General features: G+C 45.0%; 1 protein-coding gene across 7 annotated transcripts in view; it reads right to left on the reverse strand.

Moving 5' to 3' along the window:
* Nucleotides 1-27,477, reverse strand: part of Cdk5rap2 (CDK5 regulatory subunit associated protein 2) — a 178,609-nt gene that overhangs the window by 54,991 nt on the left and 96,141 nt on the right. For 4 of the 7 annotated variants that reach the window (XM_048340677.1, XM_048340673.1, XM_048340649.1 and 1 more), the window contains 6 exons: nt 24,007-24,137; nt 22,591-22,700; nt 20,434-20,562; nt 13,306-13,401; nt 11,421-11,602; nt 2,474-2,903 (listed from right to left, as the gene is read on the reverse strand). In XM_048340677.1, coding sequence (XP_048196634.1) covers nt 2,474-2,903; nt 11,421-11,602; nt 13,306-13,401; nt 20,434-20,562; nt 22,591-22,700; nt 24,007-24,137 — 1,078 coding nt within the window. The remainder of the gene's footprint in view (nt 1-2,473; nt 2,904-11,420; nt 11,603-13,305; nt 13,402-20,433; nt 20,563-22,590; nt 22,701-24,006; nt 24,138-27,477) is intronic. The other 3 variants (XM_048340655.1, XM_048340682.1, XM_048340665.1) reach the window with 2 other exon arrangements.

Consider the following 27,477-nt stretch of genomic DNA (forward strand, 5'->3'; position numbering starts at 1 on the left):
CCTAAGAAGAGATGGCAAGTTCAAGGGCAAGAACAGTATGAGGGGGTGACAGAGTCCACCTGGGAGGAGGCAGATGTTTTATCAAGAGGAATGGGAAATAACAGCATTTGCTGGCCCTGGGTCTCCACCAGTCTTTATTCCTGGATTCAAATCTATGTGTCATATGGCAGCAGAAGAGATCTGCAAGTGCACAAATGCCAACGCCAATTTCAAGCTGGAAGACTGCCGTCAGCCAACCTAACACCGGTCCTAAAATAACACCATGCAAAATGCTGCCTTATGGCCTCCCAACAGTCCCACCTCCACCTTATTAATGATGGAAGACTGGAACTTGTTACTGGGGACTGGAAGGGTGATAAAGAACTCACACTCCGAGCTCCCACCATGTCACATATAAGGTATCTGTGCAGACCCTTGCCTCACGTTACCACGAGATCTAGGTCACACTGATCCATCCAAGCCAAGGAGAAAATGCAGGTCAGTGGCCAGTCCAAAGTGACCACAGGCAGGTCTGTGCAGGACCATCCTCTTTGCCTCTGTAACTCAACTTTGGAAGCTGTCTGGCCAACCTCACTTTTGGGCTGCTGTAATCTTCTGTGTAACAGGATACAGAGCTCTAGCTTAAACCACAGGATTAGCCATTCTGACACTACCAACCATCCAGAAAATGACTACCTTCTCTCTACTCTGCAGGCACTGCAGATAAGAGGCCCCCACTCCCTCCAAAGAAGGCAGACTCCTGACATTTCCATGGCCTCTGAAGCCAGGCGAATTCGAATCCTCTCCCTCTCCCTGACAATGCCCAGCTGAGTCACTCTGGACAGTATGCTGAGCCTATTAGTGCCTACACATCTTCTCGTGTAAAATGAACATAATACTTACCAAACTCAAACACTTCTTAAGAAGATTAAACAAAATGATAGAGAATTTAGCAAAATCCCTGGTACATATGGCAGATGATTAAAAATAAATACTTTCCCTCCTTTAGAAAACACAGCAAGGACAATTTCAAACTAAAAATAAATATATTTGGGGAAATTAAGTCCATTCAATTATCCAATTTTCCTGAAAAAGAATGGCATCTCCCACACAATAGAGAAAAAGTAAACAAAAAAACCAAAGGAAAAAAAAAACACCGAGTTTTCCTAATACACAGGTACAAACTGAAGGAGCTGGGGCGAATGAGAGCACTTCTGTTCCAGCCAAATTGCACAAATTTGCATTTTGAGTACCATTAATATAATGTCAGTGTATTTTTTTTTCGGGGTCTCTACTGATATCTTTAGAAAACCCTTTTCTGGAAATTACAGTTTGGGCGCATAATTTAAAACAATCAAAAGCAATTTTGCTAATGATATATCCAACTCTCTTTGGTATGCACAAAAGCAGTAATTTAGTGGTCAGAAAATAAACTTAATTCTCCATTCTGCTGCTATGAAGCAGAGTGTACAGTTGATTTCTCAGCTACAAAACAGCCATTGGAAACAAGAATCTCCCAGCCTTCTGTGGAATTCTATTAGAAACAGGACCAATTTCCTTCCCAAAGAATGTATCTCCCTGACACTGATCTCAACCCAGCCTCTTCTCCCAAAAGAACTACTATATCAGTCCAATTAGGCATTGTCTGCTTTTCAACCACTTGGCATATTTGATTATCGTTGCAGAAAAGCTTAGGGAGAGATCCTGGACTGAAGAGAAGTCAACATGCATATACTCACAGAACCCACCCCCCACCCCCACACACACCATTCCAGGTCCCCAAAGCTAGAGGGAAAGGACCAAGGAATAGGTACAGCTGTGCAGTAGGCATCCCAGGTTCACTTCCGGCCAGCCATGAGCACTCAGGACCTGCCTTCAAACAGACAAAGTCCTCAGAAGACCTCACCACCACAAAAGTCCTCCTAAATAAAACCTAAGTTCTCACTAAAACATGTACTGGAAAGAGGGGTTGTTACCATTTCATTGTAACTTGCAGAAAGAAGTGTCTTCAGCAGGTCAACACTATGAATTTTGGTACATTCTCTCACAAGGGAATGCTAAGGCAGGCACCACAGGGAAACATGTCCCTTATAAAAAAAAAATGTGAAAGACAGAGCTATACATGATATAGGAATAGGACTCCATGAGGGTTTTTCTTCTGAAGAAACCACAAAAGTGGTATGATTAAGATAGGAGCCCTATTGGAGATTTAGCTCAGTAGAAAAGCATTTGCCTTCCTTCAATCCCCAGTACTGACAGCAGCAACAACAAAAATGGAACCAGAGGACAGAGGCAGGGACAGGGGCAGGGGCAGGGGTGAGGGAGGGAAGGTGATGGTTAGAAGGGCATATAACTCCAGGTAGAGGCCAGGAGCAGTACAGACAAAGTAGACACAGAGTCTCTCTTCCCATGAAGAAAGTAGTGGCATTGGAGGTGACTGTTTAAATCTTGTTTCTGCAAAATAAAGACGTAATTACCATCTAGCATTACTTACTTTGTTGGCCACACAGGAGAGGAGAGTGGTCTGCATCCCTGGCATCCCGCACATGTTCTCCGGCTGAGGCTCAGCGCTGAATGTGGCATCTGCCACTATCTCTCCCCAAGCCTTCTTCTGCCCCTCATGAGCGAAGCTGAGGAGGTCTTCCTCCACAGCCATGGTCTGCACCGAGGCATCTTTCAGCTCCGTCCTGTCCACTTCACCTGTCTTTACTAGCTGGGCCCTCCAAGAGGACTTCAGTCTATCACGTGGCTTGGCAAAGGGGCTGGCTGGGACAGAATGCCCAAGTTCTCCTCTCAGCTGGACAGCAATTTGCTTGAGCATCTTCTCTGTTTTCCCATCAATGTGTTCTCCAGAAGCTTCCTGATCTGCCAGGCATATCCATCCAAGCAGTTCCCGTAGAGCTTTCACAAGGTCTGGCCTGTTTCTCCAATAGAAGAAATGAGCATGATAAGTTTCCTGCTATGATCTCCTCCCCTTGATTTCCCCACAGACTCCTGCCCAGATTCAATCTAAACTAAACACAGTGAGACCCTCAGATTACAACAAAACTCATGCCAAGCCTTTGCTCCCAGGTAACTCATAGTACTCAAACAAGGCTATTTCATGAAGAAGGGCTTTCAGATTTCTTTCAAGGAGCCAGCAAAGCACTATGGAAGTATAGGAAAGGTGAGGCCTCCAAGAGAAGCCTCCGAGAGCAGGGAGAGCATCTCAGTGAAGAGTGGGGTCAATGTCCCAGGCTCCATTTTTCAGAGAGCCTGCACAGGTTCCATTACACGTCTGGGATGCCCAGAAGGGTGGGGTCCCCAGCTGCCCAGAGCAGCCACCTGACCAATGACACATCCTAATGGACTTGACACATCCTAACGGACTTGGCTTCCATTCCTATCTTATGCTTCCTGAGCCCTCCTTCACACTGCCTAATGCCACATCCCAAACCAATCACCCAAGTTCCTATCTCAGACTGCTTTCCAAGGACCCCAAACTAGGCCAATACATGAAGGCCTGAGTGGTGCCTTATGGAGTCTTTCTGAAGTCTCCTTTACAAGTCTGTTTCCTGGACCCGGCACTATAGTGGATAACAGATGCAAAGCTGCCAGCAGGACTTGATCTTATGGGCAGGAATGTCAACAGGTTTAGGAGGGTCCTAGGGCTTGGAATAGGGGTGTAGGGAGAATGTCAGAGAGAGCTTCTGAAGGGGAGGAAGGCTAAAAGAGCAAAATGATCAGAGCCATACAGAGTGTGGAGAAAGGAGGGAGCTGGGAAGCTGGGCCAGGGAGGTGAAGTCTTGCACAGTAATGAGCAAAGGAGGCCCAAGGAGGCCTGCAGAGCAGCAGGCAGCTCACACATGGGCTTCTGAGAGGTGAATGGCTGCTGCATAAAGGAGAGGCTTCCTGTCAAGATGAATGTGAGCACACATCAGAGCTCCTTCTGCTCTGGTCTAATCCCAGAAAGGATAGCAAGACTATGCCACAGAAGAATGCCTCAAGGCATGCTACAGGGCAGAAAAGTCAAGGTACATATAAGTGTCCAAACAACAGAAAGAGAGGAAACAAGCCTAGAGTGAGGGCAAATGAAGAAAGCAGTAGAGAAGTTCAACTCCCGAGATGCAAGAAGAACCAGACCAATGTCATAGGCCCTTAGTAAGACCTTAGAGAGCCATTTTAAAATTACCACAGAGTCAGGAAAGTAAGGTTAGGGACTGTTAGCATAAGCAAACTGAACTTGTACATAGAATTCACTCTTAGAAAAAAAAAAAACCAAACAAATCTTTGGGCAACCCCGCTTTTGGGCATTTACTCAGAGGATCACAAGCAAGATCACACTAAAGCTACAAATACAACTATGTTTATCGCAGCACAATTTACCATCGCTAAAATATGGAACCAACCCAGATGCCACTCAGTAGATGAATGGATCAAGAAAATGTGGGGCTGGGGATATAGCCTAGTGGCAAGAGTGCCTGCCTCGGATACCCAAGGCCCTAGGTTCGATTCCCCAGCACCACATATACAGAAAACGGCCAGAAGCGGCGCTATGGCTCAAGTGGCAGAGTGCTAGCCTTGAGCGGGAAGAAGCCAGGGACAGTGCTTAGGCCCTGAGTCCAAGGCCCAGGACTGGCCAAAAAAAAAGAAAATGTGGTACATATACATGATGGAATTCTATGCTTCTATTAGAATGACACTGCCCCATTCATAAGGAAATGGAACAACTTAAAAAAAATACTAAGTGAAGTGAGCCAGACCCAAAGAAACATAAACTCTATGGTTTCACTCACTGCAAACAATTAGTACTTGTCTAGGATAGTCCTAGTAGAGGAGCACAATAGCTCAATAGCAATGTACATATGATCACCTAAGATGATGCTAACCAAAATGAACTACAAGATTTGGAAATAAGTGGTTTATCTTTGTTGTTCTTATTTTCAATGTACCATATGAAATTATGCCTTTTTCTTTTGTCTTTCTTCCCCATGGTTTTACCCCTGATGTCACTGTAACTGACTTTGGTACACTGGGTATTATATGTACTTTTATTGGAACTAGGGAAGGGGAACACCAAAATGGAGAGACAAAGGGTAAAAGGCAAACCAATGCAACAGCAATACTTACAAGACAATTTGCTGTGAACCAACTGTACAACTCGGGGGAGGGTAAGGAGAGAACTAGAGGAAGGTGTAAGAAAAACAAAGGAGGAGGTAACAAGTTGGATAAGAAATGTACTCACTGCCTTACATGTGAAAATGTAACCCCTCTGTACATTACTTTGACAAGAAACAAATAAATATATTTTAAAAAATTTCAAGACCAGAAAGCTGAAATGTGACTTGACTGAAGGGTAGGGACTAGAGGTGGGAAGCAGATAGATGGAAAGAGAAATGAGGGGCAAATATGGTTGTAATACTCAATGTACATACATGAAAACCAAGCTAGGAAATTTTAGGGGACAGGTGGGGATGGGGTACATGGGGGAGAATGATGGAAGTATAGACAAATCAACATGTTACATTGAAACCCTTTCTATAGCTGGTTGAAGAAAACAATTTACAAAAGGAAAAAAACGAGGGCTGGAAATATGGCCTAGTGGCAAGAGGGCTTGCCTCGTATACATGAAGCCCTGGGTTCAATTCCTCAGCACCACATATATAGAAAAGGCCAGAAGTGGCACTGTGCCTTAAGTGGCAGAGTGCTAGCCGTGAGCAAAAAGAAGCCAGGGACAATGCTCAGACCCTGAGGCTAAGCCCCAGGACTGGCAAAAAAAAAAAAGGGGGGGTGGGGGGAATCCAAGAAATAAGAATTCACATTCAAGAAAAGAGAAACCGGGCTGGGGATATGGCCTAGTGGCAAGAGCGCTTGCCTCTTATACTTGAAGCCCTGGGTTCAGTTCCCCAGCACCACATATACAGAAAATGGCCAGAAGTGGTGCTGCGGTGCAAGTGGCAGAGTGCTAGCCTTGAGCAAAAAGAAGGCAGGGACAGTGCTCAGGCCCTGAGTCCGAGGCCCAGGACTGGCAAAAAAAAAAAAAAAGAAAGAAAGAAAGAAAGAAAGAAAAGAAAAGAGAAACCAAGATTTTGAAATAAGAATGCTTAAAATCATCCAAAGGTAAAGGAAGAAAGCAGATTCATAAGGATAAACAAGGAAGTTTTGAAGTCAAGTTACAAGAAATTATGGGGATGGGTCTGAAGGGGCAGGCTCCAGGCAGAGGACAGTTGGAAAGCAGTCACTGCCCTGTAGGAGAAAACCAGAGTAGGGCAGTATGAGGCCACACAGCCAGTAAACAGAGGGACAGGATCCGCCTTTATTATATTACTTATTTTTGCCTTCTCTTTTTTCAAGAAACCTTGTCACATAGCCAGGGAAGACACTACCAAGTCCAATTTCACAAACCCTGGCCTCCCCTCCCTCGGGTCTTTATGACTACAGGAAATGATAGAATCCATGTTTATTTCCTCTACTGTGTCTCTGACAGGGATAAAGCTCTTCTCCTATCTAGATCTCTCTAGATCAAGGGCAGAGTAAACTCAATTCAAATTAAACAACTACAGCAGATCAAAATTGAATTTAAAAAAATTAAAGCCAAAACTAAAATGTATGGCACATTGCTTACTTTTAATGTAGAATCATCTAAATGGCACAAACTACCTTTAAACTATACGTTAAAAATACCTCTGGCATTCCAAATATCAGGAAATACAAAACTAAATATCCTTCCCTTTTCTTCTTTAATACAGGTAAGAAATAATGACAATTACTATTCAGCTATCCAAAGGAGGACTGTTACTCACCACCAAACAACACACAATAAAGCTCAGGACAAAGACTTTACAAATGGGTAATAAATGGTAAAGAAGGCCAGGGCTACACACTAAAGTGGTGGTGCTATTAAATAAAAGAGCTAAGTGTGACTCTGCTGGAAAGCTCAATAGTGGACTCATTAAGCTGTCACTTAATGAGGACCTTTGGAATGATTCAGTCCATGGGTCTTGTCAGAGGTCCAAGTAGTGTTTCTCTGCCCTTCCTGTGCATCTGCACTAAGCAGACGGTATAAGGAAAGGCACTGACATTTACTAAGCACTTACCATGTGCCAGATCCTTTAAATACACTAAATCCTTAGATTGAGATGAAAACTATTATTAACCTTATTTTATAGAAGAAGAAAGGGCTCACAAAGATTGAGGAGTCCCACTCTACCCCCCACCGCACCCCCAGCAAAGTAGCAGAGCCAACATTAGAATCCAGAACATTCTGGCTCCAAGGGAGCACTAACTCTGTCCAAATTTCCTAAACTTACTTCTGCCATGAGGTTAAGTTTTCAGTTGTCTGCATGCTCATTCAAATACGTATCAAGTTCTTTCCACTTGACCTGAAGGGCAGTGGCTATGCATGTGAAGGTAGCACTCATTGTGGAAAAGAGAGTGACATACTGATGATAAATAAGAAGTTAGGTAATGATAAGTACTATGAATGGGAGGGAAAGAGAGGATGGGTGAAATCTTGAAAGAAAGCAAAGGAATGTGGATTCCCTTTCAATGGAGTAGTCAGGAAAGCCATCTCTAAAGAACTGTTATCTTACTGGACTCAGCTAGTTAACTGTCCAGGGATGGGCATGCCAAGTAGAGGGAACAACTCTGATGAGACTCATTGGTGAGAACACTGGATTCGTGTGGGGCAGAAAGAAGGTCCATGTGGATGAGGTTCAGTGAATGAGTAGTGGGTGATGAAGACAGAGAAATGGCACAAACCTCTAATGTCACTCCAAGAACAAGGGAAATCCACAGGAGGGTTTTAAGGATGAAAGAGACACAGCCTGCTCTGAGTTTTAAAAAGACCACTGGCTATTCCAGATAATAGACTATAGAGGGACAGAAACAGAAGCAGGAAGACAAGAAGACAGGCAAGAGATGTTAGCAACTTGGGCCAAAAAGACAGGAGTAGAGATGTGAAGGAATGGAATAAGGAATGTCACTTGGAGGTATAATGACAAAAATGGGAATTGAGGAACCTGTAGCAATTAGGTAGGTGACAAGGGTACTGACAGATAAGAGCAAACAGGGAAGAAATGGATTAGAACAAGGAGCTGGGTTCTGGACAGATTAATATGGAAAAGTCAATCAGGTATCCAATCTTCAGAGCAGAGCTGGATGTGTGATGTGGAGAGATATCTGGGCATAAACTTGGAGTCATACAGTATACTCTAAAGAGAGGGTGGCACGATGGAGAAGAGAACAGGGCTGAGAACATGGCTCTGGGATACACCACCAATGTCCAGCAAAGGAGAATGAGGACAGGCCAGCAAGGTGGAAGAAAAACAGGCCAGAGAGAACAGCCAGCTGCTGCTGAAGAGCAAATGCTGGGCACTGAACTTCACAACATGGAAACTGTTGCTGACTGGAAAAGTACAGTGAAGAGTAGGAAAGCACTTAGAATGGGATGGAGAGAGTCTAAGGAAGAAAGTGGCCATGGTGAATATAGACTGTTATTTCAAGAAATCTTGCCTTAGATGGAAACAAAGGCATGTTTTCTTTATATAAAGAAAAAAAACCTAGTGATGCAAAAGAGAGAAGGGGCTGAGAGGACAGAAAACTAAGCCCCATGGAAGGGTTGGTGTTAGAAAGACACAGGGCTATTTCTTCTACTCCAGCAGTAGGAAAGGCAAGGTTTAGAGGCAAGCAGTGGTTGGAATTCAATTGCTTCTGTTTTCTCAATGGTGTATAGAGCAAGAAGAGAGGTGATAATAGGAAGCTGTGCCATGCTGAGCACTCACTTCAAAATGAGTGACAAGAAATACAAAGTATGACATGTCTCCTGAATGTGTGTAGCAAGAGCACCTGACTGCATCAAGGTCCTAAAGATGGTTAGGTCTTATATACACAACCGATGTTTAAGCACTTGCCAAGTCTTCTCTGCATCCTAAATGAGCCCAGTCCCCTTGGAGGTTTCTCTGCTGACCTCTCCAAACCCCTGCCAGCGTCATATGCCAGTGAACCTCACCTGTCCCTCAGCCATGCCCAAAGAGCAGAATCAGGTCTCCTAGGACGTGGCCTCTCTACTTGTATTAGTTGGAGCTCAAAATTATATTAGCCTTTAAAAAATCTCAAATAAGCATGCCATCCCCAAGTGGGTCCCTTTCAAATGTTTTAATTTTTCAGCTATCAAATATCACACCCAATTTTAGGCTATAAAGACTAAAACCTTTAGGTGATGGACCACGGAGCCATGTCCTCTAGGGACTGGAGGCATATAAAGAGAAGGTCAGGGATCCCACATGTGGTGAATGCTGTAGCAGAGGAAAAGCCAGCCAGCTGATGCCTCAATGTTAGTCATCTATCTTCACTCCACCTTGAACAAATGAGCTGCTGTGGCAGCCAAGTGCAAGACAACTAGCTAGGCTAATGTAACTAGTGTAATAATGTAACTTATTCTATCCTGGTAGATGGGCTGGTATAATTCGTTACTCCAACCTGGCTACTCTGCTAGCTCCTTAGACCTTAGGCTGGATGGCTAGAAGAGATCAAAGGCTAAGGTGAAGGCTTGAGCCTAAGTTTATCAGAGATTTGCACTGGGCTGAATAGGCTCAGAACGGAATAGAGTGACACAAACCATTGTAGCCACTGCACCTGCAGATGGAGTGAGTCTTACCTGGGTGAATGAGAAAGGGTGGGAATAATTGATAAGACACGATTTAAGCAGTAATATCCCAAAACTTAACTTGGCTCTGATGTCATTTAATCCTTATAAGATCTTTACAGGATAAGTAACTATCATTACACACACCCCAACCCTTCACAGATGAAGAAACAAAGAGGCAGAGAGATGATAAAGGATCTAAACAAAGCAGGACAGAAGCCCAGGGCTGTCTATTTTTAACCTGCTTTTTCCAGTGCAATGACAATAGGTCCACACTAATGGAATTTTCTAGGCAGAAGACTAGTATTTCCTTGACCAACAAGAATACTATAACCCCCAGAAAATTCTCCAACTGGCACTACCACAAACTAGCAAGAGGATGTTGAATTTCTAAATGTCAGCTCCCATCTTTCTAAGATTAGTGGGAAAACATATAAAGCTGTCATGAGAGCCAGTGGGACCAGGGTGTAAAGCATTCCACTGGTGCCTGGCCCAGAGCACATGCACAGGCTAGGCCTTCAATATGGCCTTAGGCTCCACAACCCCATCATGATGGGGGCAGTGATGCAAAACACAGTGCTCAGAAACCATCATGAGACAGCAAGTTTGGGCTGGCAAAGGAAACTTATTCTAACAGCAGCACTGCCCAGCAACAGGCAGAAAGCCTACAGGAAAGACAGCTGCAAGGAAGCGAATGGGTAACTGGACACAGGGATCACAGGAATGCTTGCAGTGCTGGTTCATAAAGTACCTCAGAGCCTACAAGAAAAGGTTGGGGCTCCATAGGTTGCTGCCCACTGGACTCTCCACAAGATGGGTACAATGCAGTTCCCCCCAGTCTACCTCACTTCACCAAGACATTCGTACAGGATCGTAGACAGGTAGTGTTGTCTTCCGCATCCGATACAAAGTGGGGACCCTGATGAGTAGAAGTCCTCCGCTTCTGGAGCACCACCTCTGATCACCTAACTCCCCGAGACAATAAACCAGAATAACTATGACACATGACCCCCAAGGGCAATCATGTGCCAGACTGAGGAGGGTCAGGCATGGTGAGCTCACAGGAACAGCAAGTTTCCATGCTCCTTCCAGCTAATGAAACATCCACAAATACCAGAGTGTGGGCTCTTGCCAAGGGTTGTGGCAGTAGTTCCTGACTACAAGATAAGCACTACAAACTAGACATGTTGCTCTTGCCCCTCATAGCAACCCCGAGAAGTGGTCAGACAAAGTAGGCACTCGGGAATAAAGGCACAGTACTTGCTTGGCTGCCAAGCTCAAGCAGCTGTCATGAGTGGACGAGAAAGAATCTGAAAGGAGAGAAATGGCTCATAAAGGATTCATTTACAAAATACAAATGTACTGAATGTTTCTTAGTTTTTGTTTCAAGGAAAACAACTTGTAGTATTTGCTCACATGGGAATGACTCCCAGCAGATATGAGAATTTGAGTTCAAGTTTAACATAAAATAGCAGAAGCACAACTACAATGGTATTTCTAAGCCACTGTAGAAATGGAAATTCCAGGAGGGCTGACTCCTCTCCCCACAGCTGGGCAGGACTTCCTAGATCTCCCAGGACTAATTCTCCAAGAAAGCTTTCTCTCTCTTCATAATGTGCCTGGTGTGAGGCGTTGCTGAAGTCCCTCTGCAGCGCACAGCCTAATTACTTAATTGCGTGACTGGCAAGATTCCTTGCAAGCCATTTCAGGGGCTCTTTCAGGTACAATGCACAGTGTACCTAAAAGCATTTAGCTAAATGAGTGTGTTCATCCCCCTAAACAAGAGGGGCAAAGTGACACCTGGGCCCACGTCTACCTGGAATCCAGCAGTGAAGAGGCCTTCTCATGGAAGAAAGGGGTAAGCAGCCCCAGGAGTTCTTCTAGGCGCTGGTCTCCAAGGTGGCCAGGCTTGGGGACTCCATCATAGTCTAAAATATTGGCATCCATGTACCTGAAATACCCATTTTTGCAGCCTCCTTTAGCATGGTCCTCTGACATCTGCAAATGAAAATATTTGGTCAAATAAATACAAAGGGGGAGGGGATGTATGGGGGAGAGGAAAGGGAGGTAAGGGAAGAGGGCAAGTGAGTAAAAGTATGTAGGAGACAAAGGGAAAAGGGCAGGCGGGTGTAGGGGTACAGGCACAGGGATCCAACAGGCAGAGGAGGTGCATCACTTCTCACCCTCAGTTTCCTCACCTATGTAATGGAATAGTATGCTACCTCCTGATGTGGTTCTGTGTGAAAGATGACTGAGTCAGGCTAAGAGTCTAACTAGCTACAGATGCACCATAGACGTGTATTCTCCTACCCCACAGCCCTCTCCTTAAAAGTGATTCCTAAGAAAGGTATGAAACTCATGTCATCATCAATGCTGTGGACATGTATTACATCTTATTCTTCTTCTTTTAAAGAAAGTTGCCATAGTCAGGGGCCATGCACCAATTAGTGGCTCTGCTAAGAAAGGTGGAGTACTCAGTTCCCTCAGAGATGTTATTGTGAATACACCTTCTTGGGTCACTTGGGTCTCAGAGGGGTGGCACAGGGGAGGCATCCGTTCAGGCCTGTTCTGGGCATGTCCTGAGGTGTTACAATTAGCATTTTCTCTCCTTTATCCAAAGCTGTAAATTTCATCTACTGGGCTATAAATAACTCCTCTTGATTTCATTACTGCTAGTGATATACACACCAGCCATCACCCCCATCTCTCCACACTGGGAAGATGATTAAGATTTTTTAAATGGAAGACAAAACCCACATAAATAAGTGGTTATTTATAGGGCCTTGTTTGCCCCTAATCTAGGTATTAAGTCCACCAAATAAGCACGAGAAGGAAAAATCTGGAATGTAATCCTAAAAATAGTTATTTATCATTTACTGAGCACTTTTTACCTGTCTTTTTATTTAAATAACAAAATAATCCTAAATGGAAGTGTTACTATCACTGACAGGAAACTCACACTTACAAATTAGCAAAGGTCACAGGAACCCTAGTGTCACAACCAAAGCCCCAAATCAGATGTATCTCACTCCAAAGCCCTCATTTCCCATTGTTTTACTTCCGAAATTGTCTACATTTTAGCATCTCCAATTCAGGACTCCATGAACTAGAGCATACTGAAGACCCAAAATGCCAAACCAGTACCCCCAGCTTCTACTGCATCCAGTCATTAAGTTTCTTATGTTTCTGAAGACTGTTCACTACAAATGTTCAACAGCAACACAATTGGAAGAGTATTCTATGGGGGCAGGGGTTGAATTCTCACTATGCCTAGATGATGTCCACCTTCCTTTCCGATCAGGAGGTTTCAGAGGACTGCTCAGCTCCATTGGGGTCTGCTACACTGTAGTCAAATCGTCCCAGAGCTGGAGTCAGTAAACACAAAAGGGTTCTTGTGCCAGCTACCGTTACTGACTTATTCAGTGCCTGGAATAATTATCTCCCTTCACAGGCCTGTTTCCAATGAATACAATGCGCAGGCTGGATTAGATAGCAAAACATCTGTCCTAACCCAATATCCAATCCCTATTAGCTTATGACCACCACATTTTTATTTGCAACTGTATTCACTCTCATGTTTCATGACTTCTGATTCCCGGTGGCATACAACAAGCACTCAATACAAGTGGGAAGAAAAAAAGCCCACTGGACCCATTCAGATAGAAGACTGGCTGGGCACCAAGAGGAGCACATGTCCCTACCTCATTGTTCTGCTGCAATCGCCGGTCACTCTGGAAATTGGTCTCTCCATCCTCTTCAATTTTGATCATGTCCTCGTCCTCCTTGCTAGCCAGAAGCTATGTGGAGCATGGAATGGTGTGAAAATTAACTCAAAAAAAGTGTGCAGCACGAATATGCATGAGTACATCAATGATGTCTTTTTTTTTCCAAAATGCAGAACAAAAACACAAACAAACAAGAACAACAATAACAACAACAAAAGGCAGAAAGAAACAAATGCCAAAGCCAGGAAATAAAAATTAAGCAAAGTTAGAGCTGCTGGCTCTAGCGAATCACACATGAGCTGCCTGGGATCAAGCATAATTTAAGGACAAGATTTCCCAAGAAATAACTAACAGCATTTCCCTGGTCCCAGCGTGGTCTTTCTGCATGGCCATAAATTGAATACGCAGTCTGTTGTGCTGCTGCCATTTCTGCCTTTGCTAAATCCACTTTCAGATTATATAAAAGTAACAAGATTTTGGGAAATAGCTTTTGATGGAATTGAAAATATCAAACAGCAAAAAAAAAAAAAGGCAGTAAATGAAATTTATGTTGTACCCAATTTATTCATCACTTCCCCTTATTTAGCCCAGGGCATAAACCTCTTGTTAGCCTGTCACACATCAGAGATGGACAGTCCTGGCAATGCTGCCATTTTGCTGACAAAAAGTCCTCATGGCTAATGAGAAGAGTATCAGGATTGCCTGATGATAACTTGATGCTTTTAGAAATGAAGGACAGTTATTTACAGCGACTGCATAAATCTCAAATGCTTTAAAGAAGCATAAATTTCTGCATTCTACCTTCTCCAGAACGGACAATATAAAGTTCTCAAGCTAGCAGTATCTCAGCTTTCCACAACAGCAAAATTCTACTCATAAGACATCTTGATTAACCAAATAAAAAAACAGCAATAAGGGTAGCCATGCCCAGGAAGGGAGACAAAGCTGTTTCCAAACCTCATGGTGCCAAGGAAGCAGTTAGGTCTGCACTGAACAGGTTAAAGCCACAGAGTGCCGGCTCACTTGAGGGTTAGCTGTACATAGGAGATAGTTACGGTTTCATATCAACAGTGTGATTGTATGAATTCCAAGGTTTAGTCAATTACACCCACTCTCCCAACCCAGTTCAAATTCTCCTGATCTTTCTCTTAGAAGAAAAACCTTGTTTTATCAGACAAAAAGTGAAACGAAGCAAACCAACTTTAGAATGTCATTTTATAGAAAGGTCTAAGGATCAGAACATATGCAACCTGTCATATGCAAATGAGAATCAGGATCAAAGAAAACCAATGACGCTCCTACCCCACCCTGTCAGGCACTGAGCACAGCAGACATACATGATGCTTACACACGGTATTCCTCTTTACTGGCTTCTTCCTTTGTTATTAAAACACTCTTGAGTGATATGGACCAACTAGGACTTTTCAAATTCATTGTTAAAAGTATAAAAACAATAAACCACTCAGGGAAAATGGTAATTTTCCCCCTTTCTCAATCTGCTTTTCAGTAATAGCAGACAGAAACAAAGCAGAGGCCATTTCTTATGAAATATGATTCAAGAATTCTACTCCAAGACACTTAACCAAGGAACACAATGCATGTCCACACAAAGCCTGCTGTGTGAATGTTCACATTACCTTTACCCAAGTGTCTATTGACAGCAGAATGAATAAACACACTGTGTGTATATATATACACACACACACACACACTGCATGCTCATGTGTATACAGACACACATATTCATAAAGAGAAACTATTAATTTATATACCATGGAGGAATTTCAAAAACAGTATGCTGAATGAAAAAAAGGCTACATAAAAGAGAATATGATTACATTTATATAAAAGTCTAATACAAGCTATGTGTGGTAGTACATACCTGTAATCCCAGCTACTAAGTAAGTAGAGACAGAAAGATTGTGGAAAGATTTGAGGCCAGCCCACGCAAATAGTAAGAGTCCATCTCAGAAACAGAAAAGCAGCAGTGTGCAGTGGTGCACATCTGTCATCCTAGCTACTTGGGAGGTGAAGGTAGGACTATTTGGGGGCCTTTTCTTTGTTTGCTAACTCCAAGGTCTGGTCCCATGGTACAAATATAGCTCTGTTTCAGCTTGTTTCTCCTCTGGTGTCCCAAGTCAAGATGTGTGTCTTCCCCTTGTCATTCTCCCCCTAGGACCACTGTCTACCTCAGCTCTCTGGGCAGCTGGTTCATCCTTCCTTCACTATGGTGATGGCAGGAAGTGACAACCAGTAGGCAGTGAGATTTGAGGTTCCTTCCCACAGGTGGTGACCCTGATGCTGACTTGGGGGGGGGGGGGCGGGGCAGGGAGATCTTTCCCAGAGAAATGACGTCATTTCCTCTTCATTCTCTGGTTCTTCCTGAGTCAGGCTGGTGGTGGCGGTGTCTCCTCAGGGAGGGAGGGGAGACAAAGGGAGGCTGGGCTGGCTGCACCCAGGATGCAGGCCCCGTAACCGATCTCTTGTTAGCAGCCCAGTTATCACCCCACAGATGGTGGAAAAGTTCTTGATAAGGACCAATCCATTGCAGATAAACCTCTGGGCACCATCTCTAGCTAGCTTATTGGTGGGACAAAAGCTGCCACTGCTGCCACTAAGCATTATGTATCCATTAAAAAGTAATTTAATTTTAAAAACTAAGTATGTGGCCTGGAGCTGGTGGCTCACACCTGCAATCCTAGCTATTTGGGAGGGTGAGATCTAAGGATCACAGTTTGAAGCCAGACCAGGAAGAAATGTCCCCGTGAGACTCTTACCTCAAATTAACAAATTCAAAAACTGGAAGCAGAGCTATGGCTCAAAGAACACTAGCCCTAAGCAAAAGAGCTCAGGAACAACACCCATACCCTGAGTTCAAGCCTCACAACTACAAAAAAAAAAAAAAAACTAAGCATGTGGGTGTTTGCGGTAGTTGGAAGTTTCTCTCGTCTTTTTGGTTTGGTTTGGTTTTGCTTTATTTTCTTGCAGTGCTAGGGATCGAACCGAGGGCCTTGTGCAAAGCAGGAAGGTACTGTGCCACCCAACCCTCTCTGAGCTTTTTCTTTTTCTTTAAGGTCCTCCCTCAGTCCCCAGCACTCTGGTCACTGAGCTCTAATCCTCTCCAAGCTTCTGGAAAGTATCACGGCAAGAAGTCATCTGTGGCCATGAATTACCCATCAAGGTCTTGAAGCCCTTCTAGTATAGGAGGCACAATCCACGCGAGGTGAGGCAGGAAGCACACAGCAGCCCTGCCCTACCACTGCGGACTGGAGAAGCCGCTCCTCAACCCAGCCGCTCCAAGTGGAAATCCGCAAAGCATCTGAGTCATTCTGCCAGAGCCACAGGCACCCCATTACTTGACATTCTGAAACCAACAGTGACCTCTGCTTCTCCTTGCCTCTGCTGACTCTGTCCAAATCAAAATGAGCTCTCAGTTTCCAGCAGTGGTCAGATCAATGCTGCAGACACAGAAATGCCCCTAATGCCACATGTGACTTAGCAATTTTCAAAGATAAAAGCACAAGATGCCACAGAGAACCATGAGTCATGATGCCCGGGCAGGCTCGGCCACTCGTCCCTGGGCCAGCCCGCAGGTGCTCCTTCATTTCCCTCATTGCTCATGCCCTCTTTCCACTGCTCGCTCGGATCACCTTGTCCCTCTCACTCTCTTGAACCCACAAGGCATGTGACTTGTTGGAAACACTGCAGTTGATCTTTCTTTCCTGTGCTCTGAGGATGTGGCACACTCCCCCTCCACAGAAGCCCACTCTGACGGAGCCCCTGCTGTCCCTCTGGCTCTCTCTGGCCCTGCTGCAGCTCAGTTTCCTCCCTGCAGAGTAACTAACATCCCTGAAGATAGGCTGGGCACCAATCTCTGTGACACAGTAGACATAGAAGGCCCATGCCTGTCCTCAGTTTCCCCATCAGCACCTGCTGCCCCCCAAAACAGTGCTGAAAGAACAGGAACGAACAAGGATGGTCTCAGAATGAGAACTGGAACCAAGCAGTTCACAGGGCTCCCTCTGTTCTTGCTACTCAAAGCAAGACCCCCGGGGCAGCAGAGCAGTATGACCTTGAGCTTGTCAGATCTGCAGGTGACCCAGGCCCAGGCCAGCTACAGAAACAAAACCTGCATCCTTCAAGATCTCAGGAAATCCTCATATCCTTTCATCTGTACAAGTACCTAGTGCCCAGGTGTTAAGACAAGTGAGCCAAGCCAATTGTCTGCCACCAACTTACTAAAAGAAAAAGAAAAATAGCTTGTGTTTTAATGAGAGCCTACTACAGGTGGGGCACAGTGCCAAGGGTTTTATAAGTCATGGAAAATGCATGATAACTTATGAAGTTGAACTGATACAATGCTCCTCTTTTTAATGAGATTAAGTCTCGCCTGACAAGGCAGACTTTATCCTATTACTCTTCACAGAATATTCACACATTACCCTCTGTGTTGCACCATTACTGTCCACTGCAGCCCCACAAGATCTACTTCTTCTTCAACATGATAGCTCTATACACATCTGAGCTCCATTAAATAGCGCTCCTTTATCCATGGTTTCTCTCCCAAACAAAATGTAGTCTCAATCTTCTAGCCACCTAAGAATGACAACAAACAATCAGGCCTGGAATAGTAGTAGCCAGTCCCTGCTGCCATGTGTTAGCATCCCGCCTCTCATACACCCCATTGCCTGGTGGTGGCAGGTCCTCAGACTGTTCACGATCCTGACATACCCTGAACGTCCCTCCACATGGCAATTCCCCATCAAAGTCCTCTTAATAGCAAGTAAGAGCCAGAAAGTAAGTATGCGGAAGTAGGGGCATGAATCTCCCTGTCCATTGCTGCGGAGGGAGCCATACAGCACAGCCGGTTGAAAAGAAACAGGACAAACTCTGCTGGGAACCCCACACTACTACTTCTACCTTTTTAAAATTAGAAGCTGTTGAGGGAAAGCATCTGAAAATAAGTGTTATGTTTATTAGAAATATGTATCTGCCGTTTGACCTAGTAATTACACATCTGAGAAGATGGTCTAAGGGAAAATATCCTAGGCTCAAAGAAAGATTGTACATAAAGACCCTCAATGTGTGATTTGTTAAAAAGTGAATCACTGGAAACAATGAACCTTTCCAACCAGAGTGAGGCCAGGAGGGCAGAAGATGCCATAACTTTAGGACAACTGAAGAAAACGGACCGCACACCTGTACTACAAGGCAAGTGCATAGAACATGTCCAAATTGTGAATTGTGTCTGTTTTAAAGTGATGGAACCAGGGTTTTTGTTGTTTTATTTTCCTGAATTTAAAAACACAAGATACATTTGGTTTTCCTCAATCTCCCTCCTTTTCTGATGTATGAGACCCACAAGGTACAGTACCATGCCCAGCACCCGCTCAGCAACCCCTGCTGCCCACAGTGGCTGGGGACCACAGAAGAGCTCTGGTTTGTTTCTGCCTGCTTGTTTCCGGCAGCAGGAGACCCACATGCCCCCCTCGAACAACATGCCCCTTCTGCCATCTCCCTCCATCGTCACCCTCTCCTCCTCCGCTCTTAACTGCAGTGAGCACGCCATCTTCCCATGCAGATCTTCCCAGCTCTGGACTGGAAAGCACAAGGCTATTCACAGGGAACATCAAATTGAAGTGCAATCTGACAAATGACTCAAATCAGAATCAGCTGGTATTAAGATCTCAGAGTGGGCAGAGGAAAAAGCCAGTGTGTTCCAAAGGACAGAACGGGACATTTAACAAAGGGCAAATGAACAAACAAAACTCGCCATTTATGGCTCAGGCAGAGTTGGGGAGGAACGAGCTGCTTATTCAAACGGCTGCCTCGGAGGAAACAAACCAGGAGACTTGTTTCTCCCTAAGTGGCTTGCAGTTACTCTTGGTTTTCAAAATTATCTGGAGCCCTGGAGGCCAAGATCAATAATAATCCCTGACTCGAAGAGAGCAGATGGCCAGAGCGCAGCGTAAATACCTTTGAGCAGCTCCCACTCTGGAGGTGGGAGGAGACAGCTGGAGGCTGACAAACCTTTCCCAAGAAATCCTATGACGCCAGACATGAACCCGCACTCAGCAGGCGCTCCTAGCTGAGTTCAAGACAACCCAACCTGGGCTTTCTTCTGCACCTACAGTGAGAAAAGCCACAGGCTTCAGAGACCATGCACCTGTACACAGGACCAAGTTCTTCCAGGGGAGTTGGGCCAGCAAGAGCTAAAGGGAGAGACGGCATGATCTTCCTCACCAGCACAACTCCAGGGCAGCACTGGCTACACACAAGTCTCAGAGATGACACAGCACAAAGATCAGCACTGAGAGCCAGAAATCAATGGGATGTGTGTGTGTATGTATGTATGTATATTATATATGTGTGTATATATATGTGTGTATATGTATATATGTATATATATGGCTGTATATATATGGCTGTATTCCAATGCTAAGGGACTAGTTTGGACTAGATCTACATTAACCAAATTATCCAGGTGTGACACTGCCCCTTCCCAAGTCCCTGTAAGACCACATTGCTCTTCCATATGTGCTGTCTGTAGCACCAATCCCAGGGCTGGGTTACAGTCAAAAGGATCACAGAGGAAGGAAGAATGGCTCATGTGTGTAATCCCAATTACTCAGGAAACAGAGATCAGGTGAATGGTGGTTCAAAGCCAGCCTAGGGAAAAACTTAGTGAGACACTACCTAACCAACAAACCAAGTGTGGTGTCTCATGCTTGTCATAAGACATAGGTAGAAAGATGATAGTCAAAGGTTGGGCCTAAGCAAAACAAGACTCTTATATGAAAAATAACTAAAGCAAAAAGGAGTTAGAGTCTCAGATCGGGTGGTAGAATGCTGCAAGCCTAAGTCCCAGAGTCTAAAATCTAGTATTTCCCCCCCAAAAGCTTCACAACATATCAAGTGTGTCAATGGAGAGATGTCTGGAGCCAGAGGAAGCCTGCAGACAGGTGGCAAAAGCAGGCCCCAGGCACCCTACCACACAGCAAAGGGAACTTCAGTCAGAGACCAGCTCCAAGACAGACACAGCCCTGAGAGAGTAATGGGCCACTTGACCTTTGCAATTAGACGTGACCACAGGTTTCTCCTTACCTCTGTCTGTTGTGTGGACTCAAGTCTGCCATTTCCCTGGACACCTATGCAAGAGATGTCAAAAATGGTTTTCTTCAGGTGCTGGTTGTCAGTGTACAGTTCCTTCACGAGCTGGATGAGATCACTGACCTGGAAGAAAAGAGCCACCTCTGTGTGCCACCAGTGCCAGCCCTACCCACAGCCTCAGCTGCGCCCAGCTGTTCACCAGGTTCCTACACGAAGTCACCAGCACACTGAGGTGTCAGTTCTCTCAGGCTCAGTTACTGGCAGCCCACACTACCCACCCTCCAGGGGAACTCTCCAGAGAAAAACGCCAGGGCTTCAGTTCCCACAACTGTATCAGAGCCTTACATAAGAGCACAGAGTGCCTTCATTGTACACCTAACAACATTGGTAAGAATGAGTTGTCCATCAGAAAGCAATGTGTAATTACGTCTATGTTCAAGGAAGCTTTAGCCCATCACTCCCTGCAAAATTCCTGAGCAGGAGGACAGGTGAGGGCACCTGTCCTGTCTTCCAAGATAGAACCTGGGACATGAAGAAGCTGACTACCTCAGCTGGGATGCCTAGAGAAGCACCTAAGAAATAACAAGCGGAAGCATCAGAGCATATGGGGAGGGAGGCTGACTCCAGGAGGAGCCAGGTCCTGGGGTTGGGATCCCCCAGTTCCAATCCCCAGGCTCTGGCTAGAGCTCCGCCTTCAGGCAGAGGCCTTGGTAGGCTGCACAGGCGGTCTGCAGACACACCCCTGGTCTCCTGAACCTTCAAACTCTGATAATTTTTCAAACACACCTTAACTGGGATGAACATTAGCCCTGACATGAAGTGGAAAACCCCTATTCTGATGACACATGGTAGACATTCAATACATCAAAATATGAATAAAAATTGGATCCAATACTCAAGGAAAACACAGACGAGACATTCATTCTGATCTACAACATCTATCAAGTGTATTACCTGCCACCCTGGCCCAGCCACATCTGTCTGAGCAGATGCTAGCATCATCCCCACTGTCTACATCTTCAAAAGAAACACTGCCTCAAGACTCTTTACCTTATTGCTCCCCAGATACCCGAGTTTTTGCCATGTTTATTGCTATTTCTTACCTCTTTGCCTTACACAGACTGCATTCTCTCTGCTGAGAAAACCTTCCACTTAAACTCATATTCATCCTTCAATACCCACATCTGTTGAGAAGCTTCTCTCGATTAAGCAAGGGACAATCTTCTCTTCTGCTACCTCAAAACTCTGTACAGCTGCCTCTCGCAGCAACCCTTGTACTCTATGTCGTAATTATTTGTTTTCATGTGTGTCTTCTATGTCAGAATGTGAATTGTTCCATGACAGAATCTCAGTCCCACACATAGGATAATTTTCTAAGTTACACTTCCTATCCTTAACAATAGTTGTTCTTAAAACCATGAGACCAAACCACCAATCAGCAAACTGAAAAGCTTAGTTTAAAAATAAATATACCAGGGCTGGGGATATAGCCTAGTGGCAAGAGTGCCTGCCTCGGATACACGAGGCCCTAGGTTCGATTCCCCAGCACCACATATACAGAAAAAACGGCCAGAAGCGGCGCTGTGGCTCACGTGGCAGAGTGCTAGCCTTGAGCGGGAAGAAGCCAGGGACAGTGCTCAGGCCCTGAGTCCAAGGCCCAGGACTGGCCAAAAAAAAATAATAAATAAATAAATAAATAAATAAATAAATAAATAAATAAATAAATATACCAGTCAAATTGGGAACTATATGTATTTAAAAACCACCTGCTGGCTCCTTCTCTGTGTCCCAGGTGCAGGGGCATCAGGAATAAAAATGGCCTAAATGACCAGATAATGAGAGATCACAGAAGGACATCAATCTGGATCATTAGCAGAGGAAAGATGAATGGGTGAATGGGCTGAGGAAAGGTGGTAGGCTGCTCTCAGAGAACCCTTAGAAGAAGAGCAGGTCTGGGCTGGGGGCTCTGGCCTGAGCAGGAGGGACAGCCCTGGGAGTTGGGGTCCTAGCCAGGCAGCGCACACAGGAGAACAGAGCAGCAGGACAGAGGAGAGGAAAGGCCTTTCAGAATCTCATACCTCAGAGATCAGGAACCCAAGAGGCAACAAACAACAGCAGCAACAAAAAGCACAAAAGTTAATAGGTCAATACCTTTCTCTTAAGTTCTTCTTGAGAAAAATGCTCCACTTGAAACCGATCAGGTTCTTCAAGGCAAATACTTAGATAAGATGTTTGATCACTATAAAACGAAAATGGTTCCTCTGTTCCAAAAAAAGATAAAAAGGTAGAGAGGGGGAGGAGAAAAACAGTATCAGCAACAGCCTTCCAAGCTCAATCCCAGTGCAATACCTTTAATATAATGGGAGAAGGGGCAGGAAAACACACAGGGAGTTTAAAGCACTACCTTCGGAGCAAAAACCATTCCCTCTACTCTACAGGCTGATATATCAATGTATGGCTTCATCTTGGGCTCCAGGTTTACATTGTGGTCAAGTCTGATTTATGATTTGCATATAAAATGCTGAGATAGGAGACCATTCTGAATGGCACAAGCAAATAGTGATTTCAGTTTAAATGAGCAAGGGATTCTGTTTAGGTGAGAATACAGAAAAATCAGATATGATCTCTGGGGTAGAACTCAAGGGTTGTAAACAAAGGGCCTGATGTATTTTCCTGACCCAAAGTCCTCATGGAAAGCAAGTACAAGTTTAAAACCTGCCTGCTGAAGTCAAAACAAAGGGTCCCCACCACCACATACCACATTCTAACCATGGAGGAAGCAATAGAGGGGGATATTCATATCCACCAATGGCATCTTATTTAGCACATGCAGGTACATATTAGTGTGTCTTCAGTACAGGGTGAAGTCATTGAAAGCCCTGGATCTCAAAGGCACACACCCTTGGCTCCGATCTGGGCAAATCAACCTATCTCACCTCACCCCCAGCTCAGCTTCTTCACCTGTAAAATGAAGCTGATACCTACCCCACCTAGTGGGATGACTATAAGGATCCCGGGGACTGAGACAAAGCCCAGTGCTGTGCCTTAGATACAGCAGGTGTCAAGGAAATGCCAAACCCACCACTGTTCTCCCCTGTTTTTAGCACATGTGCCAGACAGTGAGCAAAACAGCTACAGAAAGATAAGACTGCGAAAGGCTCAGTGTCTAGGGAAGGGGCCAAACACAGTGGCCCATCCCACAGACCCACAGACTGCAGCTCCCTGGATGAGTCTGCAATGCTAAGAACGATGTTTCAACATGCAATAACAATCTGTCCACAGGTCTGTGCAGTAGGCTGAGCCCACTCCATGAGAGTTATTTACCACACAAAGGGACTGCGAGTTCCTGAGGTTTTCTAGACAGGAAATGGTGGAGGCAGCCAGGAAACAATCCTGCCACAGACCTGCTGCAAAACCAGTAGTGTGCCAGGCCCTTAGACTAGGAAGGCTGAAGGGAGGCTGAATAGGATTGGCTGAGCCACCATCAAAACAATGCTAGGAATCACTTCAGACCTTTTCCCTCTATGTGCAAAAGCCAAAGGGAAATGCATGGAAGGGAATGTGTACCTTCTCGCCTCCGAATTTCGCTGATCTGTTCCTCCAGGGCCTTTTGCAAATTCTGATGTGCGAGCACATCCTGCTCCAGTTGCTTCCGCAAGGCAAAAATATGGCTTAACTCAGCCTGCAGGTTGTTGACACTTGGTAAAACAAGACAGCAGAGATATAACACAGACCTGTTTGTACTTTAAGAAGCAAAGCCCAGTAAAGTAAGCCTTTCTGTGATGTTTATGTCACTTGTGCTATTTCTGGTAACAAAAGTAAATATGTGCTTACTATAGAAATTGAAAAATAAAACAGTATGAAAAAAACAAGAATTACTAAGATTCCACGGCCAACTAACATCCTGAATACTGCATTACCCCTCCATTCTCTTCATAAATTTTCACAGGGTTCAAATGACATGAGGTATGCAATGTGGAACTCTACCTTTCTTGCTTAGATATTTCCCACATTTCTGAAAATTATTTGTAGTATCATTTTCATGATTACACAATATTAAATGAGATGAATGCTCTACCATTTGCTTCAATGCATCCCCTATTAGTGGATACTTGGGTCAGTCCCACAGTTTTGATACAGCTATAACTAAGTGGGAATTACCCAATTCTCCAGAATACACCCACTATTTGGGATAATGTCTTGAGAAGGCTGGGTATGGAAGGCATGATTCTCCAGCGAGGGCAACACCTGGCACTCAGAATTGAGAAAGAAACATATTTCTGTGTTTCCATTAAAGAGGCTACATGGGGGATAAGGCAGACAAGAGGAAGAAAAAATAAAAATGGAGCAAGATGATGATTTTACAGTTAAGACACAAAAGGACTGATCGCGGGGCCAACACAACTCCACCTCAGTGCATTCCCTGTGTGATTGGATTTTTCTTCTAGAAGGAGTGACATCAATGTGATACATCTCTCAGCCATACAGACAGCTTGCATGGAACCAGAAGCTGAGATGCAAAGCAGGCCATGAAAATGTGGGCCTCCTGGACCTTCATTAATCATGAAGCCTGATGGGTCCTGCCCACCAGAAGTTGTGAACTTCCTGACAACAGAAACATTCTGTCTCTGTATTGTCTAATACAGACACTAGTAAATGGGCCTACTGAACATCTGAAAGAGCGCTTACTATCCCAAGGAAGTAAAGGTTCCATCTTATTAAATGTAAAGTAAGTGTAGCGTTAACCATGAGGCTGGTGGCTATCCCACAGACAGTGCAGGTCCAAAGAAAAACTCTGGATGTCTTCAGATGTGAGGGACACTGATCTAAAGGACTCAAACCCAGCTCCCAGAGGTGCAGGACACTCTCTGCCGGCACCTGCATGCACACCATAGCTAGCTGCACATCCCCACTGAGGAGTGCTTTGATGCTCACCTTGTTTTCTTAAGAATTCCCAGCAGTGGAATCAGCAGTGTCAAAGAACATGGACGTTTTTAAAACTGTTAAAACAGCTTAACCAGTCATGCCTCCTTTATTAACCATAGAAATATTTCACTCTGTCCAGTGTCTAGCCAACAGTTCCCTGAACACGTGCATCAACACTGAAATTATTTGTAAATATATATATATATGTGTGTGTGTACATATATATATATATTCATATGAATGAGTATATGGATTTTCCTAGGAAGAGGGCCCATAAGCTTTTCACCAAACTTTTCCCAAGGGTACTTGGTCACTTTTGCCCCCAAATGTGTAGGAGCTACTGCTCTTCTGAATATGTGCCACAGACTCAAGCTCCCTTCTCCTTCACAGATTTGTTTTCAGCTCCATCCACAGAACTTCACACATAAATCAACACGCACTGGAAGAAAAATAAACCATTATGCCTAATCTTCTATGCTTGCTGCTTTGAGGATGGTTCTTTGTGAAGCCACCTCTGTGTGAGGGAAGGGGCCCTACTCACAGCTTGTACCTAGTTCCATTTCAAACAGTCATAATCATCCATTTGTACAGCTGACAGCGAACCTTCCAGAAGTGGCAGTGCACAGTGCTGGCTCAGAGGCCGCTGCTGAGACATGTCACCAGGAGAGGAAAGGCGGTGGTGTCAGCTAAGCTCCCACGATTAGGGCTGGGGTGAGCTGCCTGCCGCTGTCCCTCATCCTTCCTGACAGGGTGGGAAGAACACAGCTGCTACTCCATGCCTGTCATTTCTGTTTTCCCAACTCCACAATCTTCTCAAAGCATGAGGAGGTGGGAGAACAAAGGTGTTTTCTCAAAGAACAAGGGCCTAGCACATTCTTGTTCCACAAACGGGTGGGGAGAAGGAGCAGCCAGGGGCAGAAATGAGGAGTCAGAGGAGGCTGAGCTCAAATGACAGACATGCCACCAGCACTGGCTCCACGCCCCTGTGTAAGTCCATTAAACTGCCACACCTGTGAAATAGGGACACTGATACCTTCCTGTGGAGGCTCTGGAGGGTTAAATGAGATGCCACATGGGAAAGAGCTTGGCACGGTGCCTCACACACACCAGATGCTCAAGAGACACTTCTCTCCTGCATACCCCAACAACCTTCACAGACAAAACACGAGATTTAGGAGCCCAAGTTCCTGGATTTCGGGAGCTACAGCAGTGATTCTATTTTCATGTGGAAATGCTTTTTCCTCCAGAGAACATGTGACAATGTCTGAAAACATTTTTTATTTTCTCACTGGGGTAGGAGGAGTGGTGTGCTACTGGCCCGTGGGTAAAGCCAGGAATGTGACTAAATGTCCTACAATGCACAGGACAGCCCCTCAAGATAACACCGATGATGATGATGATGATGATGACGACGACGACGACGACGACGACGACGACGACGACGACGACGACGACGACGACGACAACCTAGTCCCAAATCTTAATGCAAGCCTGAGTGTGTTCTGGGGAACTCTTTGGACCAATACTGAAAAGCCTAAGTAATTTGTCCTGGCCCTATCTCTCCACATTCCCAGGCTCAAGAACCAGGAAGCCAGGGCCATGTGAGTGCACAGCTGTCCCCACCCACTCCTCTGCTCCTATACTGTTTGGAAGGAAATAACAGACAAGGAATCCCTTCACCCTCAGGATGGGGGCTGAAGCAGGGGAGACAACATCAGCACAAGCCTAGGCTCAGAAGCCAAGGAAGCCTGAGCTCTCACCATCCTTCACTGCACAACTGACTTATTAGCACATTCCCCTTCTGCAACATGAGGCTAAGCACCACTTCTGAGAGTTGTTGTGAATTAACAGAGAAGGTTCAAGGGTCTGGCTCTTGGGGGTGAGCCTCCCTTTAAGTTCACGCTGGCTGTTCAGTAACCAACCTTTACTGCCAGCTTCCTGAGAATGCACAGAGCTGGAGTTACAAACAGGAGTGCCACCTATCCTCACCCACAGTTCTGCCCTCAAAATATGCCAGGTCTCAAGACCTAAACACCCTGCAGGTTAAGCTTATGGGAGTAGGACATGAAGGCCTGCAGAAGCCACGCATGCTTTTATTTGTTTTGTTGTGTT

The sequence above is a fragment of the Perognathus longimembris genome, chromosome 1 (genome assembly GCF_023159225.1).
Source record: "Perognathus longimembris pacificus isolate PPM17 chromosome 1, ASM2315922v1, whole genome shotgun sequence".
In the NCBI taxonomy this organism is placed as follows: domain Eukaryota; kingdom Metazoa; phylum Chordata; class Mammalia; order Rodentia; family Heteromyidae; genus Perognathus; species Perognathus longimembris.